At 41.3% G+C, this 17313-nt stretch overlaps 1 protein-coding gene across 1 annotated transcript; it reads left to right on the forward strand.

Annotated features, from left to right (window-relative positions):
• The first annotated feature begins 9 nt into the window (after window positions 1–9).
• On the forward strand, window positions 10–10004 carry gxylt1b (glucoside xylosyltransferase 1b). Its single transcript, XM_005915580.2, has 7 exons — window positions 10–382; window positions 1450–1648; window positions 1790–1921; window positions 2071–2322; window positions 2498–2621; window positions 2738–2910; window positions 6508–10004. Exons 1-7 carry the CDS (start codon window positions 192–194, stop codon window positions 6664–6666), a joined length of 1230 nt encoding a protein of 409 aa, XP_005915642.1. The 5' UTR covers window positions 10–191; the 3' UTR covers window positions 6667–10004.
• Window positions 10005–17313: the final 7309 nt, after the last annotated feature.

Genomic DNA, 17313 nt, shown 5'->3' on the forward strand with positions numbered 1-17313 from the left:
AAAAAAAAAAGAAAAAACAAAAGAAAAGAAAACAAACCACCGCCAGGGGGCGTAATTGGTGCTGGAGTGAGTTTAATTTTGTAAATCCCCGCCGGATATGCGTTACCGCGGCGTCTAGCTTAGCGGCCTATGATTAAATGCTAGTTTCTGTGTAATGATTTCAGCTCCGAGTTGCGTTTTGAAACTGTATAATGCGGCGGTACATGCGTGCACTGATGCTGTGCATGGTGTTTGCCGTGTTTTCGGGCTTGTATGTTTACAGCAGGCTCTTTTACTCGGACGTGTCCGCCAGAAGAAACGGAGCAAAGAAGATTCTCATCCCACTGAGAACGTCTGGAGCCAGGCGAGGGGTCACGGATAAAAACGCACTCTCGTTCAATTGGTAGGATTTTCAATGTTTTAATAAATCGAAACAACGTTGTTGTGCTTCACGGGACAAGCTGTAAAACTCAGAAAGCATGCGCCGGTACTCATGTGTAATCACTCAGGAATCACATCAGGAATGCGACTCGGTCATAGGGAAGCTCAACAAGTAAATATTTAGACATGCTGCACAGTACCTGCTTAGGTTTGCACTTTAACGTGCAGGTCTCATGTATAAAAGATATGTGTCGATATGTCAGTGATGTAGGATCTGTGTAAACCACACATTGTGTGTCCCACAGCCATATCTTTGGCAAATGAATTAAAAAATGTGCTAGTACAAAAATAACTGACGTAGCCTAAATGTGTGTTTTTATCACGCTGCTTTAAATCAACATGGTGTCCACACATGGCTGTGTTTGCTATGGTTCAGGTTTGGGCAGAGTAAAGGAAGAGAAAAGTGGGTACTTCATACTAAATGGATTAAACATCTGAATAACGTGTTGATATTTTCTGTCACAGATTTATCTGAATAATCACAATTTCTACTTGTACCCAGAAAATAATGGGGGGAAAGGCTCAGGATACGTTTTAGATAGCGTCTTTGCATATTTAATCCAGCAGAGGGCGCCAAATACTGTTGTACAGCGTAGTGGTTTAAGTATCCCAGCCTGAAGCACAATTTTTGGGGGGATTTTATTTTCTATTAAGGGGGTTAGAAAATACATTTTGAAACACGTTTTTTAGTCCAGAATTTAAAAGTTTCTTTCACATAAGACAAAGAAAGCGACAGTTCTTCACCGTAGTGACAAATGACTACTTTGGGGATTTATTCACGATTAGAATTACTGGGTGCAGTTAAATACAGGCATGGCTTAAAACAACTACAGTGTGAGTGCTCTAGAGAGATCAAGTCACACTCACCAAATCCTCCACCCTTTGCACTAAAGGAATATAATAAATACTAGCTTGCCTCCTATATGGTAAGTTTATTACTGTTATAGGACTCAGATCATCTTGCCCAAAATATCTCGAGTGTGGCTCTGCCCGAGTGTAACGCACCTCCAATTACGTCTTCTCCCTCAGGTACATCATGCGTCAGCAGGCTCAGCAGGAGGCTGCTGGTACCAGGCCTGAACCTCCCATGCACTTGGCTGTGGTGGCCTGCGGGGAGAGGCTGGAGGAGACGCTCACCATGATTAAGTCTGCTGTGCTCTTCAGCGTCAAGCGCCTCCATCTGCACATCTTTGCAGACGATCAGCTTCACGCCGGCTTCATTGAAGCTGTGAGTGGGTAACTTTGCTTTTGAAGCGTAACAATGAAACCTAACATTGGTAGCCATTTCTGTTGAGTGCTGATGATTACGAATGCCATATTGCGCATTACTTCAGGTAGCAAAACCAGTGCATTCATATCTGTGTTCCAGTTGGAGTCGTGGCCTGGTTTTATTCGCTACAGGTTCAGCTACAGAGTCTACTCCATCAGGTTCCCCAATGAGAATGCAGCGGAGTGGAAGAAACTCTTCAAACCCTGCGCTTCACAGCGACTCTTCTTACCTGTAAGCTGTAATATTATTTTAATTCTGAAGAGTGAAGTTGAAAAATGTATTCGTAGTGATTTTTATTTTGGATTACTTCAAGTCTGTGAAGTATGCTTTTCTGCACTTACATGAGCATCACAAATATTCCATCTGTTGTCCTTTCCCAGCTCATCTTAGAGGACGTTGACTCTATTGTGTATGTGGACTCAGACATCCTCTTCCTGCAGCCGGTGGACCTCTTGTGGAGGTTCCTGTCTGACTTTAATTCTTCTCAGCTGGCTGCTATGGCTCCAGAGCACGAGGAGCCCCGCATCGCCTGGTACAATCGCTTTGCCCGTCACCCGTTCTACGGCAGGACGGGCATCAACTCAGGGGTCATGCTCATGAATCTGACACGTATGAGGAGCATGTTCTTTAAGGTGAGGTTGTATCGGTGTATTACCTTTAGTGACCACAAGATGTCCTCCTTCTCTAGTGGATTTGCACTCAAGTCCATGAAAGTGCCAGTGCGAACCTCCCTGCACCAAAACTGTAAATATAATCGTGTTGTGTGTGTGTGTGTGTGTGTGTGTGTGTGCTTGTCTGTGTTGACAGAATGACATGACATCAGTGGGGCTGCGCTGGGAAGAGCTCCTGATGCCTCTACTCCAGAAATATAAACTGAACATAACATGGGGAGACCAGGACCTACTAAATATCATTTTCCACTATAACCCTGGTATGACTGCACGCATTTAGACACACACTAAGTTACTAATTCACAGCATATCGTATCTGTAAAAGTGTACAGAATACCAAGTTTGTGCCACCTTTGTCATCTGCTTCTGTCTGCAGAGTCCTTGCTGGAGTTTCCGTGCCAGTGGAACTATCGCCCGGATCACTGCATCTATGGCAGCAACTGTGCCTCAGCTGAGGAGGATGGCATCTACATACTCCATGGAAACAGAGGAGTTTACCACGACTACAAACAGCCTACTTTCAGGGCTGTTTACGAAGCCATAAAAAAGGTCAGCATGCCATGGTGTGTTTTTGGATTATGTGAGTGTTACTGGGATATTTATGCTGCTCAGAAAAATTAAAGGAACAATCGTGGTATGGTATAAATATGTGAGTGTACCAGCATGTCAGTGAAACTTCTGGATATTGATCTGGTCAGTTAAGTAGAGGGGGTCGGTTGCTCCTTTTTCATTAACACAAATCAGTTTCAACTGCTTTGTGTTAATGAAAAAGGAGCAACAATGAGACAACCATGAAAAGAAATGGTTTCACAGGTGGAGGCTGCTGATAATTTTCCTTCCTTATCCTTTCTGAATATTCTTTCACTTGTTTTGTGTTTGGCTAGTATCAGTGTCACTGCTGCTAGCTTGAGGTGATACCTAGACCCTACAGATGTTGCACAGGTATTCCAGTTCTTCCAGAAAGGCACATCAATAGGTGCCTTTGCCAGAGGGTTTGCTGTGTCTTCCAGCACACTCTCAAGAGCATAGAGAAGATTCTAGGAGACAGGCGGTTACTCTAGGAGAGATGAACTGGGCCGTAGAAGGCCCTTAATCAATCAATCAACAGGACCAGTATCTGCTGTTTTGTGCAAGGAGGAGCGGGATAAGCACTGCCAGAGCTGCAAAATGACCTCCAGCAGCCCACTGGTGTAAATGTCTCTGACCAAACAACATGAGCCTGGTCTGTCGGTGCCGTGCCATTTGCCATAGAATACCAGGATGAGCAGGTCCACCACTGCCGACCTGTGCATTTCACAGATGAGAGCATGTTCACCCTGAACACACATGACAGACGTGAAAGGGTCTAGAAACAGAAACGGCTAAAGACAGTCGTGTGTGTGTGTGTGTGTGTGTATGGTTTTAGGGGTTTTAACAACACACAGTGATTATATACTTTTTAAATCAAAATCAAATCACTTTTATTGTCACATCACATGTGCAGGTACACTGGTACAGTACATGCGAGTGAAATTCTTGTGTGCGAGCTTCACAAGCAACAGAGGTGTGTAAAAATACAAAAGACAGATATTGTTAGTGGAAGACAAATGGATAAGTTTACATTCATATGACAGAATGAAAAGCAGCAAAAAGCTAATGTCAAAGTGTCCCAGGTTTAAAAAGTGACTTGTTGAACCTTTTCAACGTATTGTAGCTGCAATTTAGCGCAACGTCTGATGGAAAGCCCTTTTATAGCCCCTCTGAACCCAGAGACACACCTCGTGCCCTGATTCGTTCCCCTCCTTGATGAGATTTCAGATTGGTGTTGACCCTAAAGACTAAAAGTGCTGGTGACTTCAGATTGTCTGCATTGGAAGACACAAATCTCCACCACTGGCAGAAGGTTGGAGGAAAGCTAATTTCCCCCACGAGGATGTTTATGGGTTGCTTACCAGCAGTGTAATGATATTGACGACATGAGTGGCATTTACTTAATGAAGCCATCAACACTGGGAGCCTCATTGCTTTCCTATTGAACATAGATCAGCGTAATGCCTTATCTATACCTTATCCTTGGCCTGCAGTTAAGACTGTGGCTTTCCAGGACAGGATCAATTATGGCAGTAGACACATTAACCAGCACTGTATGTGCAGGTGGAGACACCCACTCATTCTGCACAATACTTTTATAGATTTAAGTCTGGTTTGCCAGAAGGATGCAAGAGTATGGATTAGTCTTGTGCGTTTAATAGTTCCTGAAAAAACATTTCATGCTTTGAGCTTGTTGTACAGCTACACTTCATAGTAGCAGGACAGTACCATGTGCATTTACCAAGAAATGTATGCAAGTATGTATTGTCACAGTTACTGTTGTGAAAGCAGAAGCGCAGCGTTATCCCTGCAGGGTTGTGCTGATGGACGGTGATGTCAAGGATAGACGACCCCAGTCAAGGCAGCTTTTATCAAATTTCTTATCAAAACCTCCACAGTGGAAGTGCCACACTCCCCTGAGCTGTTGGAGAAGCTTTTCTGGTTGAACAGCACGTGATGAATGAATACTAATACAGAGCAGGTGTGCAGTCAGGTGACTTGGGGCTGAGGCACAGTGATGATCGTTAGGGAAACCGTGAGAAAAGGCAGGTTCTGACGGTGCCTTTACTTTGAAATTTCAGAATGTTATTTACAAGATAAACTGTGGCTCAGAAGGAGCAGCAAGAATGAGAGCGTACGTCATACCCTCTAAATATGAGTGAGTTTGTAGACGTAGACAATAATAACAGCAGTCACATTGTGAGATGACTGCAGGACTACTACAATAGACCAATTTTCATCTCTCACATTTTGTGCCCAGGAACCACTGGGTTATGCAACTCGTGTATATATAAGCAGCTACACAGCAGGACAAAGGCTCCTGAATGCATCATTTGTGCTAATGCTAAAACTAATGATTTACTTCTTTCCCCCTTTTTTTGGTTAATATTTTAACCAGGATCTTTATTCTAGCAGTTAATATTCCCAATAAACCGGAGACGGTGTGTGTAAGTCAATGTCCATGCTCTGCATCCACACACAAAGAAGCGAGGGTACGGCCCCTCCCCTGCCTCCAACACAGCACATCGGCCTGTTTGTCGTAAAGCATCTCCTCCCTCCCGCCGCTGCAAAAAAAAGCTGCGCCCAGGAAGCAGCAGTTAAATTTTTACAGCTGGTGGCACTTTTAGAGTTGGAGTGTGCGCACCAGCAGCGCCCCATCAGCCGCACAAAATCAATACACCCAACTGTAAATGCAACTTTATGAGCAGCGGGTGTGTATAAGTATGCGCTCATAAAAACCTCTTGCTCTTTGTGACCGAATATCAGACCCAACTGCAAGTAAATGAGCTGGCATAAAAAATGGTAATTCCCCATTGATTTCCTCAGAGTATTGTAAAGGGCCCTTCATTATTGGGAAGACATGAAATTCTTCCTCTAATCCCTGGCTGTTACTGGATGGTAAGCCTATAGCATAAAACTGACCCCCATCAACACCCAGCGGTTTATGTGCAAGCCTGGCTGACCAATCAGATTTGGAGTCCCTCATGATTGAAGCTGATTTAGTTTTTAATGTATCTAAGGAAACGCATCTTCTGAGCACAAATTCAGCTCAGCACACCACTTTGCTCGCTCACTTGGGAAATCTGATCAGTTCTGCTGCTTCTCGTTTCACGTTTCTGAGCCAACTGCAGAGCCATAAGGACACTAGCATACTTAAGAAACAGAAATGGGATAGTGTAAGTTATTTTGCCTGCGTGTTGGACACAAAGGTCTCCATTACATGTGAAATGCCAAATTTGATATTGAGCTTTGATTCACACAAAGAGAATGTTCTTTAGTTTTTAGTGTTTTTTATGTTCTTTAGGCTTTTGTTCAAGAGGGAGAAATTAAATGAAACATGCGCTCCTCCTCTGGCTTTCTGTATATGCGTTTGCGTTCCTCGCTTTATGCCTTCCATATATTGGATTGGACAGGCAGAGAGGTCATAGGATACAGAACAGACTGCAGATTGAAATATCACGCGTCTTTTCTTTGTCGTGGTCCAAGCTGAAACAGATTAAAGCTTTGGAATTTAACTCAAAGTTAAGCTGAAAACACAAAGCCAGACTTAACGAAAGGCCTGTTTTGTCGTTCCAGTACACTTTCGGCACAGACCCAGTGACGTCTTTGTTGGAGCCTTTAGAAGAGGAACTGTTAAAAACGACACACACTTATTGTGGTAAATCACACACACTCTTTACGAAGAGACTGAGGAACAGTGTGGCAAAGATCAACAGGAAAACTCGGGAGCGGTGACGAACCTGAAGGACAATGACGGGACACGGGCTTTATGGATGATGAGCTTTTGCAAGGAATTGAAGTCGTACCTGCTGATCTTGAAAGCCTAAACACAAAAAAAAAATCTAATGAGTGAAACTTTGTCATCAGCTGCTTGAGTTGAGGCAGCTGGGCTAGTCTTAGACTGAGACTAATGACTGCTCAGCTCTTGTAAACCACCAAGAGTGACGCAAAAGCTCTAAAATGGACTACAATGTAGAACAGGCCAGACGGGCTTGTAACAAAGCTCTGATCTTGGCCGCAAATTGAAACAAGGACTTCGCTTTTTTTTTCCTTTCATGAATTTTTAAAATTGAGAACAGAAGATTTTTTTTTTTTTATTCCATATTGGAGAATTTATTTTGAACCTTGTGAGCCACAAGAGAAAATAATCTCATCAAAACTGGACAAAAAGGCTTTCTGCAGCGCTCAGTTGGAGAGGCACATGCACTGGACCACTTTTCTTTTTTGTTCAGCTTCCAGAAACCACTCAGCAGTTATTTATGAGAAAGGACCATGGAAAAAAAATAAATGCGTACAATGTACTGAAAGCGTGTGCCAGTATACACATGATGGAAATGTGAGTTTAAAAATGGGGTGAAATAGCTGTCTAAATATATATTAGCATATAGTTGTGCTGAAATAATTCTGGTGAATGTGCAAATAAGCTGTGAGCTCTTTCCTGATGCCAAAGTATTTGTTTGTTTGTTTTAAATAGTTTTTGCACTGCTGGGTGGTTTTTTTTTTTTTTTTTTTTTTTTTTGTTTTTAATTGTTCAAATTTAAAATGTTATAACTGCGAGTGTGTATGTGAGTGTGACGGTTTTGTGACAGTAATGTGCGTCATTGTTTTGTTATGTTCAAAATAAAAATGGATAAAGATCATTTCAGCTTGCGACCACTAGAGGGCAGCAGTTTTTCATGTGTTCACTAGTGCCTGTAGAAGACGTTTACCCTTTGATGGGGAGAATATCAAGTAAACTGCCATAAAGCAATATTAAATAACTCATGAGTCTGGAATGTAAGTTTCTTGGTATTATTTAATAGGAAGACAAATTTAAGCATCTTACGTTACGTTTAATTTTTAGCCGTATAAGGCACTTGTCAGCTCTGCCCGTCTCAGTTGAAAAAGTGATTCCAAGGCTTCTTCGGACAGATCGATGGACTTGCCAATAATCTATAAACTGGCCTTCCGAGATGCTGCACTGGCCCTGCCTCAGTATCTGAGGTGCTCATAAAGTGTAAGTGATGGCCCAATAATACAGCTCTATAGATGTCTGTCTGTTATACGGAGATGAGTTTATGCTTATTCCCATTAGGCGGGGGCATACAATTGTCCATTTATAGCCTGAGAGGTAGTTTGATTTATTGCACCAGAGATATCCTTCATTTATCACAATATATCCTAGAGCTTATCAATTACCTTTATTGACCTGTGTGCTTAAATGCAACACGTAACAGTGCCGGGTCCCCAGAGAGACCGAGGGAGAGGGGGAAGACAATGGCTCGAACCGAGCACCATCTTGAAAAATTCAATATCGTCCATCTTCCAAGGTTTCATTTTCCCGAAACTGCGTGTTTTATATCATAATAAATAACTCTGGTTTTATGTCTTTTTGTGCTCATCGCGGATGGGAAGAGAAACTATTTAAATATGTGACCTCCAGTGTTCAGAGTGGTTCGAGTGGAAGATGCAGAGGGGAAAAAAATGGGCACATCGCAAAATAATTAGATGTGTCTGTTTGCGATGGACAAAAAGAGAAATAATGGGGAAGGAGGGGTAAATCCAGGTAAGGTCGGCCATTTTTCGCTACTGTCACAGGACAAAATGTTGAAGAGGAGAGATGAGTGCACTGCAGGAGGACAGAGAAAAGGTTGATGGAGTGTGTTGGTGATGAAAGAAAAGAACGAGGCTGTCATAGCCAATACAGCAATTAGAGCACTTTGTTGCTTCAGAGCTTTATCTTTTGAAGGTTTTTTTTCTTCTTCTCTTGCTTGACAACAGAGTTGAACCTCAAAATAGTATCATCAAAAGAAACAAAGAGAAGCAGATTCAGAGAGAAACATATTTCAGGTATATGGGCTGTCTCATGGAAGAAACAACACACTGTTTACTAATTGCATCTCTTAACCAGCACAAAAGCACAGCATCCTACATTTCCCTAAACATCCGATGAGCTGTTGGGTTACCCTACGTGCTGGAAGTTGTACTTATGAGGATTTATAGATAGACGTTAGATAAAGGTTCACAAGAACAGTCTGCTGTGAATTAGGCAAATTTTGCGGCTGATCTGTTTGCTATGTGTGGATGGAGGAAGAGACACTAAAGCCCATTTCAAACTAGCGCACGTTACCATGAATGAATCTGACTGCATCTAAATATGTTAATTACATGTTTGAATGAGCCGTGTAGGTCACTGTTGGCATTTACATCAGTTTCAGGACTTCACAATTAACGTCTCATTAATTGATACACACGAGATTCCAGTGATAGATGACTCTTGTGTGTCTTTGTGAGTCCCTCAACCCACCAAAATGCCATAAACAGCAATGAGGCTTGTATTATTACTAATCTTGCATTAACATGCACATCTTATCCAACTGGCAAAGTTTCTTATTTGCAGCAGCACTGTAAATTTGTAAATTTTTGGTATTGCTAGTTTAAAAGTGAGAGGACTCCCTTTCTAATAAGCGTGTGTGGAAGTGGGGGTATAGAACAGCTGTTTTGCACCTATGGCACTGTGGCTCTCAATCAGTGTGGGTATGTCTGAATGAGGCTTTGAGAAATGTTAATGTAAAAATAAGATAAATCTGAATGACAGACTGATGAAAAGGGCTTTAGAGTCTGCAGCTGCTGTGATATTTCGGTCTTGGACTGTAGTGATGAATGACACACCAACACTCAGAGACCTGCGCAAGGCTTCAAAAGTCTGATGTGATGTGCCTGCTCATATAGGACCACAGATTAGGAGTCACTTGTGATCAGAGTTAACCGAAGAAACAAGGACATCCAGCTTGGAGAAACATAACAATGTACACAACTGTTAATCTTCAGAAGCTTCAGAGTTTATACGTTTATTCTGGCATTTTCACTGAAAAAGAAATCACAAAAAATAAATAGTGAATAGAGCACTTCTGAAAGTTTTTAAAAGTTCACTGTAGCTCAAACCCCCACCACCGTTATGGGATTTATTTGGTTTTCACTTTTTTTGCCTTACCACTGGTTACTGAAAGTTCATAATTATTCAATACACTTTATTAAAGCAATATTTAAATGGCCTGTATTTGTATTAGGGCTGCCACAAACGATTATTTTGATAGTCGACTAGTCACCGATTATTTATGCGATTAGTCGACTAATCAGATCATCATCCACTGGACGTAAAACTACAGCTTATTGCACCAGCAGCATCTGCTCTTATATAACTATCATTAGCTTACAGCTTTAAGCTTTTAAGGTGCTAACTAAAAATAAAGACAAGATGATAGTTTATTCAATTTTAATGAAATTTGCAGATTGTTTCGGTGAAGTTTAATAAACTCCTTGCTATCTAAAATATAACAGGACACCGGAGTATATTCTCCAGCATCTCACACTTCTGATAATCAGCTGTCTGCTTGACGTTTATTCAGCTGTGTAAAAACTATAACTTTAATCTCAGCCAAACCGATTTACTCAGGAACAAATAAAATACTAAAAAAAAAAAAAGCCAAACAACAACATTTTTAATTTATCTAAGTGACTCATATATATGTTTAACCTGAGTCGCGAAAGACGGCGGTGGGTTTGAAAACAATTTGCCGGGAGTCTCTATATTTAACCTGAGTCGCGAAAGACGGCGGTGGGTTTGAAAACAATTTGCCGGGAGTCCGGTGTTCTCACGCGCTAGTGACCTAGCCCCCGGCTAGCTATCGAGCTAGTGGGTAACAGACGTCTCCGAAAACGTCGGAGCGCTTTTGAAAATATGTGGTGTCCTGATAAACTGAGCCGATATTTGAGGTTTACACAGCTACATTCTCGCCTGAAAATATGTTAAACGTTTATTTTGTGACCCAGAAAGAATAATAAGAGTAATATTAAAACTAACTAGCTACCGCCATTGTTGGAAACTAAGCTGGGCCGCGCTATGAATTCTGGGACACAGCTGCTTCTTCTTCTTCGGTGTTTAACGGCAGCTGGCATCCTTGTACATGCAGTGCTGCCATCTTCTGTTTCAGTCCGTTATTACACTCTTAAATCCTGCTACTTATTCCTGCGTCTTTTGCGATCTTACAAAGCTTCAAACGACACGTCGACTATTAAATCAGTCGTCGACGATTTTGATAGTCGACGTAATCGTGACTAGTCGACAAATCGTGGCAGCCCTAATTTGTATAGCGCTTTACACTACCACTCATTCACACACTGGTGATGGCAAGCTACATTGTAGCCACAGCCACCCTGGGGCGCACTGACAGAGGCGAGGCTGCCGGACACTGGCGCCACCGGGCCCTCTGACCACCACCAGTAGGCAACGGGTGAAGTGTCTTGCCCAAGGACACAACGACCGAGACTGTCCAAGCCGGGGCTCGAACCGGCAACCTTCGCGATACAAGGCGAACTCCCAACTCTTGAGCCACGAAGTCAAGAAGTCATCCATCCCATGCATCAATCCATCCATTTTCCCATCCATCCATCTGTCTATCCATGGTCCATCTGCCCGTGCTGTATCATCCATTCATCCATCCATCCGTCAAAGCATGCAGGAAGCTACATGGCATGATTCAGTAGCTTGCAGAACCAACTTTGGCAGCACTAACTTGAATTTATTGTATATATACAACGTTATCAGCCTCTCACATTGTTGTGGAGGAATTTTGGCACTTTGTTTGATTGAGGTTTGCAGGCATTACTTATTCACAGCTTTCTTAAGGTCCTGCCACAGCATTTCAATCGGGTTGTGGTCTGGACTTTGGGTGGACCTCTGTAGTACCTTGATTTGTTCCTCTTTTTTTGGCCATTCTGTTGTAGATTTGCTGCTGTGCTTGAGACAGTTGTCCTGTTGCATGATCCACTTTTATCAAGCGTTAGCTGTCAGACAGATGTCCTCACATTTGGTCCTCGAATACTTTGATATACACAGGAGTTCATAGTCAGATCTGTGTATTTGGTCCAGGCCCTATGCTGCAATGTAGGGTCTTGTGTTTTGATCAGATCCAACTTTGCAAATCTAAGTGCTGCCATGTTGTCTTTAGAGAAGAGGCTTTCTCCTGGCAACCCTTCTAAACCAGCCTACTTGTCCAGCCTTTTTCTCAATATACTGTCATGAAGTTGAACGTAGCTCTTGGTTTTTTGCAGTTTCTCTGAGCATTGCACTTTGGACTGCACAGAGTTCTGTTAAGACTTCTTTTTCACATGACTGTAAATACCATGAAAAATCTAGGGTATTAATAGTGACATAGTTAAATTACTTTAACTACTACTAATTTGCTGAACTACCATGTAATGTTGCTTTGATTATAAGTTCATGTGTCATATCTTTAAGTCGTGCACAAGTTTGCGTAAATCCTTTAAAGATGAGATGAGTTTGCTTAAGTTTCTAGGTAAAGTCAACTTAATTTAATCGATAATATTAAATTAATATTAACTTAAAGTAATCATGCCTTTCTGTTGTGTTTATTAATACTCATTTGTCCATAAACACCTAAAGAAACAAAAGAAATCATCACGTTTTGGAGCATTTCTTACTGTTGAGGGTTTTGTTTTTAAGTTTTGCTCTTTTGTTATACTTATGAAATCTGGCATACAGTATATGGATACATAACGTACACATATTCAAACATGTACGCACAGCAAACAAACATAACATTGCTGCTATACTATGTGCAACTCCTGCTCCCCACATCGGAGACGTATACGTGCACCGCTGGATTGCACAGCAGGGTGCCATTTAAATCTAACGGGGTTTACATAGAACTCTCGCAAGACATGAGAGAGAGAAAGAGAGCATTACTAAGCCAAGATGTTCCCCACAAGAAGCATGTCATGTCTTACGCTTATTTACGCGCGTGCAACTCCAGGGTGCGTTTGATGCCCAGTGCGATAGAGTATGACATCTCCTCTCACACTGACGCTGAATTTGTTCCACTGATAGAGAGTGAGGGGAATTTCTGCAGATTGGTTCATTTTCTTCACGGCTTATTTGCAGTGTGTGTTTGTCAGATTCGACATAGTAAATGCCACGAAGCCAAGCCAAATGATGCCTATCCAGGCCTGTGAGAGACTGTGTTGTGCTCAAGGGAGCCAGCATTTGGGATTCTCCCACCAATATTAAGTTGTCAGCCAAAAGTGATCCTACTGCTTGTTTTTGTCCTTAAAACAGTTTCTGGCTTTTATTTTTTATCCTTTCATTTTGCACTCATATCTCCGATTCTGTCTTTTCTTCTCACATGCCTAAATTCCTATCCTTAGCCGTTTTTTCGACAAGGATCCACCTTTGAAATCCTCTGCAGTTTCTCATGCCTGACTTCTTTTTCCCCGTACCCATCGGAGAGCACACAAACTGTCCAGCTGTACTCTGAATACAAATATCCGATCCGATCGAACACAGTGATTTTGAAGAATAGGCAACAGAATTCAAAGAGTTTGTTACAGGAGTTTTTCTCTCTGAGCATTTCAAGAACAACAGCGTGAGTCTACCTCAGCCTTGGGCATACGAGCTCCTTCAGTTTGTAGTCAACCACGGACGCACAAATGAGCCAAAACAAGGTTGCAACAGTAGGGCAAACAACGACCAAACCCAAGGACAACGACAGCACCTTATTGTTCTTTCGAAGCATGTGAGGTTTTTGGGATGAGCTTTCAACAAATTGGATGTTCATTGTGGATTTGAAGTGTTTCCAAAAGCCGAATTTACAAAATATAGAATCTAGAAAAGGTTTTAAAAGCAATGACAGGAAATGTCAGATATTTTGTGAAAATGCACTCACTTGCTTGGATTGTAATTAAAATGAAGCTACTGTTAGCAAATGGGTAACTTTGCTTATGAAATGTAATTTTTGTGAAATACTGCACGTACAAATAAGCTACACATTTACAGTAGAGACAGGAAATGTTAGAAATATTGTCATGAATCTCTCAGCAAAGAATAGTATTCCCCAAAATGCTGACTGTTCCTTTTAATCTGACTGCAGAAGCGTACAGGTAGAGGATTATTGCTAATAAAAACTGTTATAGAACATTGTTTTTTCTGCAGTGAATGGGAGCACCGAGGTGCATATTTGTATGTATTTGAATTCACACGTGAAACACATACACCCACATACACGCAGACCCCATCTGCTCTTCCTTGACTATATATCACATATAAAACTTACAGCCAAAGCATGGAGAGGGCTCAGAGATGGAGAGGCTGACATCAGAAATGAGAGTGACCCTGCCGCTTTTATATCTCAACACACCCTGACCCTCCTCCTCTTTTCCCTGCTGCATCCCTATCTTACAACAATAGATTTCCCATTACTACTCCCTCCTTCGCTCCATCTCTCAATCATGCTCGCTACAATATTTAGCCCTGGAGGGATCCGATTCAGAATGCTTCTATGTGTGGACATACAGGTGTGGCCATTTGAATATTTTTCCTTATGGGAAGAAAAAAATTCCGGAAGCGTGCGCATGTGCACGTGCAGTACAAGCATGTGTGTGTGGTGCAAAGCCTTTATTGTACTCCATAAGCTCAGCACTTATCTTTCCTCTTCTCCTCTTTTTATCCAAGTCTCCATACACTCTCTCTTTATCACACACACACACACACACACACACACACACACACACACACACACACACCAATACACTCTCTCTCTTTCCCCTGTGAGCTTTTCAATTAGGTAATTACAGTGGCAGTGAATAGAGCCTGCCTGGACACTGGCGCTCTATTGTAGAAGCACCTGTCCCCCCATAGACAGCAATTACCTGCCAGGCTGGAGGGGAGTTTCAGGCTATTGTCTGTGTGCACATATTTGGGTGAATGGGCAACTGTGTCTGGTTGTCGCTCCTCACTGTGTGTATATACTGTTTTTGTATCAACGCAGGTGTGTTGGCGCGCACACCTATTTCAGCTCCCGAGAGTCCATTATATGTTCTTCGAAGTGCATTTAATCATATTCAGTGACAGAGGAAGTTTTGGAAGCGTATTTTAATTATGAATATGTGTATGATGTACATTTTACATTTGGGGTATTGTGACCACTGCCCCCTACAAGTAGCATGTTTAGCACATTGTTAAAACACTTTGTTAACATTTTAAGAAATGTTGTGTTTTTTCCCCTTTATTGGATCTCAGAGTGCTTTGATCGCGACACATAAACAGCTGCTACAATTTGCGTACACCTCTGCACACAGACTGTGCTCAATTAAAGTATTTTGCCCCAATTTTATGAAACCCTACATCCAATTTAAAACATATATTGAAACTTTTTTTATTGTTCTTTGAAAAGACTGACGATTATTTTTAGGCCACAGATTAAAGGATAAAATCACAATGATCATATCTGCAGCATTGTAATTGTATTCATGTGAATGTGAGTTTCTGTAGGTCTGTACAGTCTTGATTCAGTGAGAGACTCAAGGTAGTGAAAAGAGCAAAGCTGGCCTTTTTAACATTTCTGAAGATGTTCGAGGACGCCAGATTGTGGTGGAGCTGGTGGAGAGCGGGCAGGCAGGAATTAAGCAACGAGGAGTAGGCAGGCTGAACAAAAGCTGGCACATGTGGAGTATCTGCAGCACAAAGAAAGCAGGGTTACATGGGGATCACATGTAACTAAAGGAATAAGAGTTAAGTCTAAGCCTTTCTACTGCAGGAGGTGACAGAACAAGGTGGAGAAGTGGTATATAAAAAGTGTCTTTGTGTATATTTATATATACTGCAGCGTTTGGTTGGTCCTCCGGTGTGTCAGCCAGGCACAGGTGCCGCTTACTACAAGGAAAGGCAGGTGGCTACTTGAGGCCACAGACCAGTGGACGTACGAAATTTAAATTACAGCAGAGGACATGTGCAAAATTTACAATAACACTTAGAAAGACCTGACTTCCCTAAAAGGATTCCACCCATAAACAGTATAAAGGTTTGATGTCATGAGGCCTGATTATTCATGACCTTGTATGTGAGGAGGACGATTTTAAATTTGTTTCTGGATGTAACAAGGAGCCAGTGAAGAGAAGCCAGAATAGGAGAAATACATCTTGTCAGTATTCGTGCTCCAGCATTTTGGATCAACTGAAGGCTTTTCAGGGAGTTTTCAGGACAGTTTGACAGTAGTTCAGCCTAAAGGTAATAAATGCATGAACTAGTTTTCTGCATCCCTCTGTCAAGTCAAGTCAAATCAGAAAACCAATTTTTCAGATCTGGAAGCTACATCAATGTTTCGACTCCGCTCACTCCAATCACTGCTACCGTTCACTGTGAAAAAGACACAGTTTATGTTTGCAACTTCCACTAGCATCACATTATATCTTTTGTTTACTTTAACATTAGATCACTTAGCTAGCAGAGCAGTCTAGTGTTTTTAGCTCTGCTAGCCAAGACATGACCAATTGAAGAGCAGAATTTATTTGTTTTTTGTTTTTATGTAATGGCATGAATGCTTAATTGGAGGACTGCCCTGTGAAGTTTTTGTCTAACGCCCCGAGAGGATATCACTGTAATAAGAGATCAGTTATGCCAAAAAGAGAGGCAATAGTGGGGAAAACTAGAAGGACAAAAAAAAGTAATATTGTCATCTGGCCTTTATGGTGTGTGTGTTTTGGTTCATGCAAAGGGCTTTTTCACTCAAAATTGCACTAAGACTAATGAGACTGAATCAAAATAATAAAGTTGGGGATCTTAAAACAAAAAATCACGAGGTAAAAAAAGCACAATCACAAAGATGAATGATCATTTTCCATGGATTTTTCCTCAGTATGAGATTGCTCCTGAACAAAAAAATCAAAATCTAAAAAATTCTCTGGTGTTTTATCTCCTGCATTACCATTTCAGATCACACACTGAGCTATCACAAAGGTAGACTGACATTTCATAATAACTATAGCAGAGCTGGTGCCACATCTTGTGAAATTCTCTTGCAGTTCTTTGCATCTTGTACTAGAGGTTAGAACTTGTGTTTGGAAGACTATTAAGGTCAGCAATAAATAAATAAAAGGCCCTAAAAGATGAAAAATTAATGTGGTAAATATGAGGGACAAATTAAAATTTATAAAATAAATCAACACATATACAAATGTAAACATAAATGAGTCACTTACACTCTTATAAAAGCTTTTTCAATTATTCCAGGAACTTTTGATTTGGTACCTGTTGATTTCTAAAAAGCACCCCATTTATTTACCAGATGGGAACAAAAAGCAGGGAAACATATGAGGCATTTAAAAATTAATGTCCCCTTAAATAAAGAAATAGGCCACTTGGAAATAAGAGTTCCCTAAAATTATTACCTAATTTATTTACATCATTTACTTATTTATTTATTTCATGGAGTCATTTATTAAATTTGCAGTTTAATAAATAAATATTCATTCAACAAGCTTACTCATGTTGGTTGCAATACGCTTGCATGTAAAGAATAGATGTTAAACATCCATCCATCCATTCGC

This window comes from Haplochromis burtoni, unplaced genomic scaffold (genome assembly GCF_018398535.1).
Source record: "Haplochromis burtoni strain Fernald_Lab_line unplaced genomic scaffold, NCSU_Asbu1 Contig_14, whole genome shotgun sequence".
Taxonomy (NCBI): Eukaryota; Metazoa; Chordata; class Actinopteri; order Cichliformes; family Cichlidae; genus Haplochromis; species Haplochromis burtoni.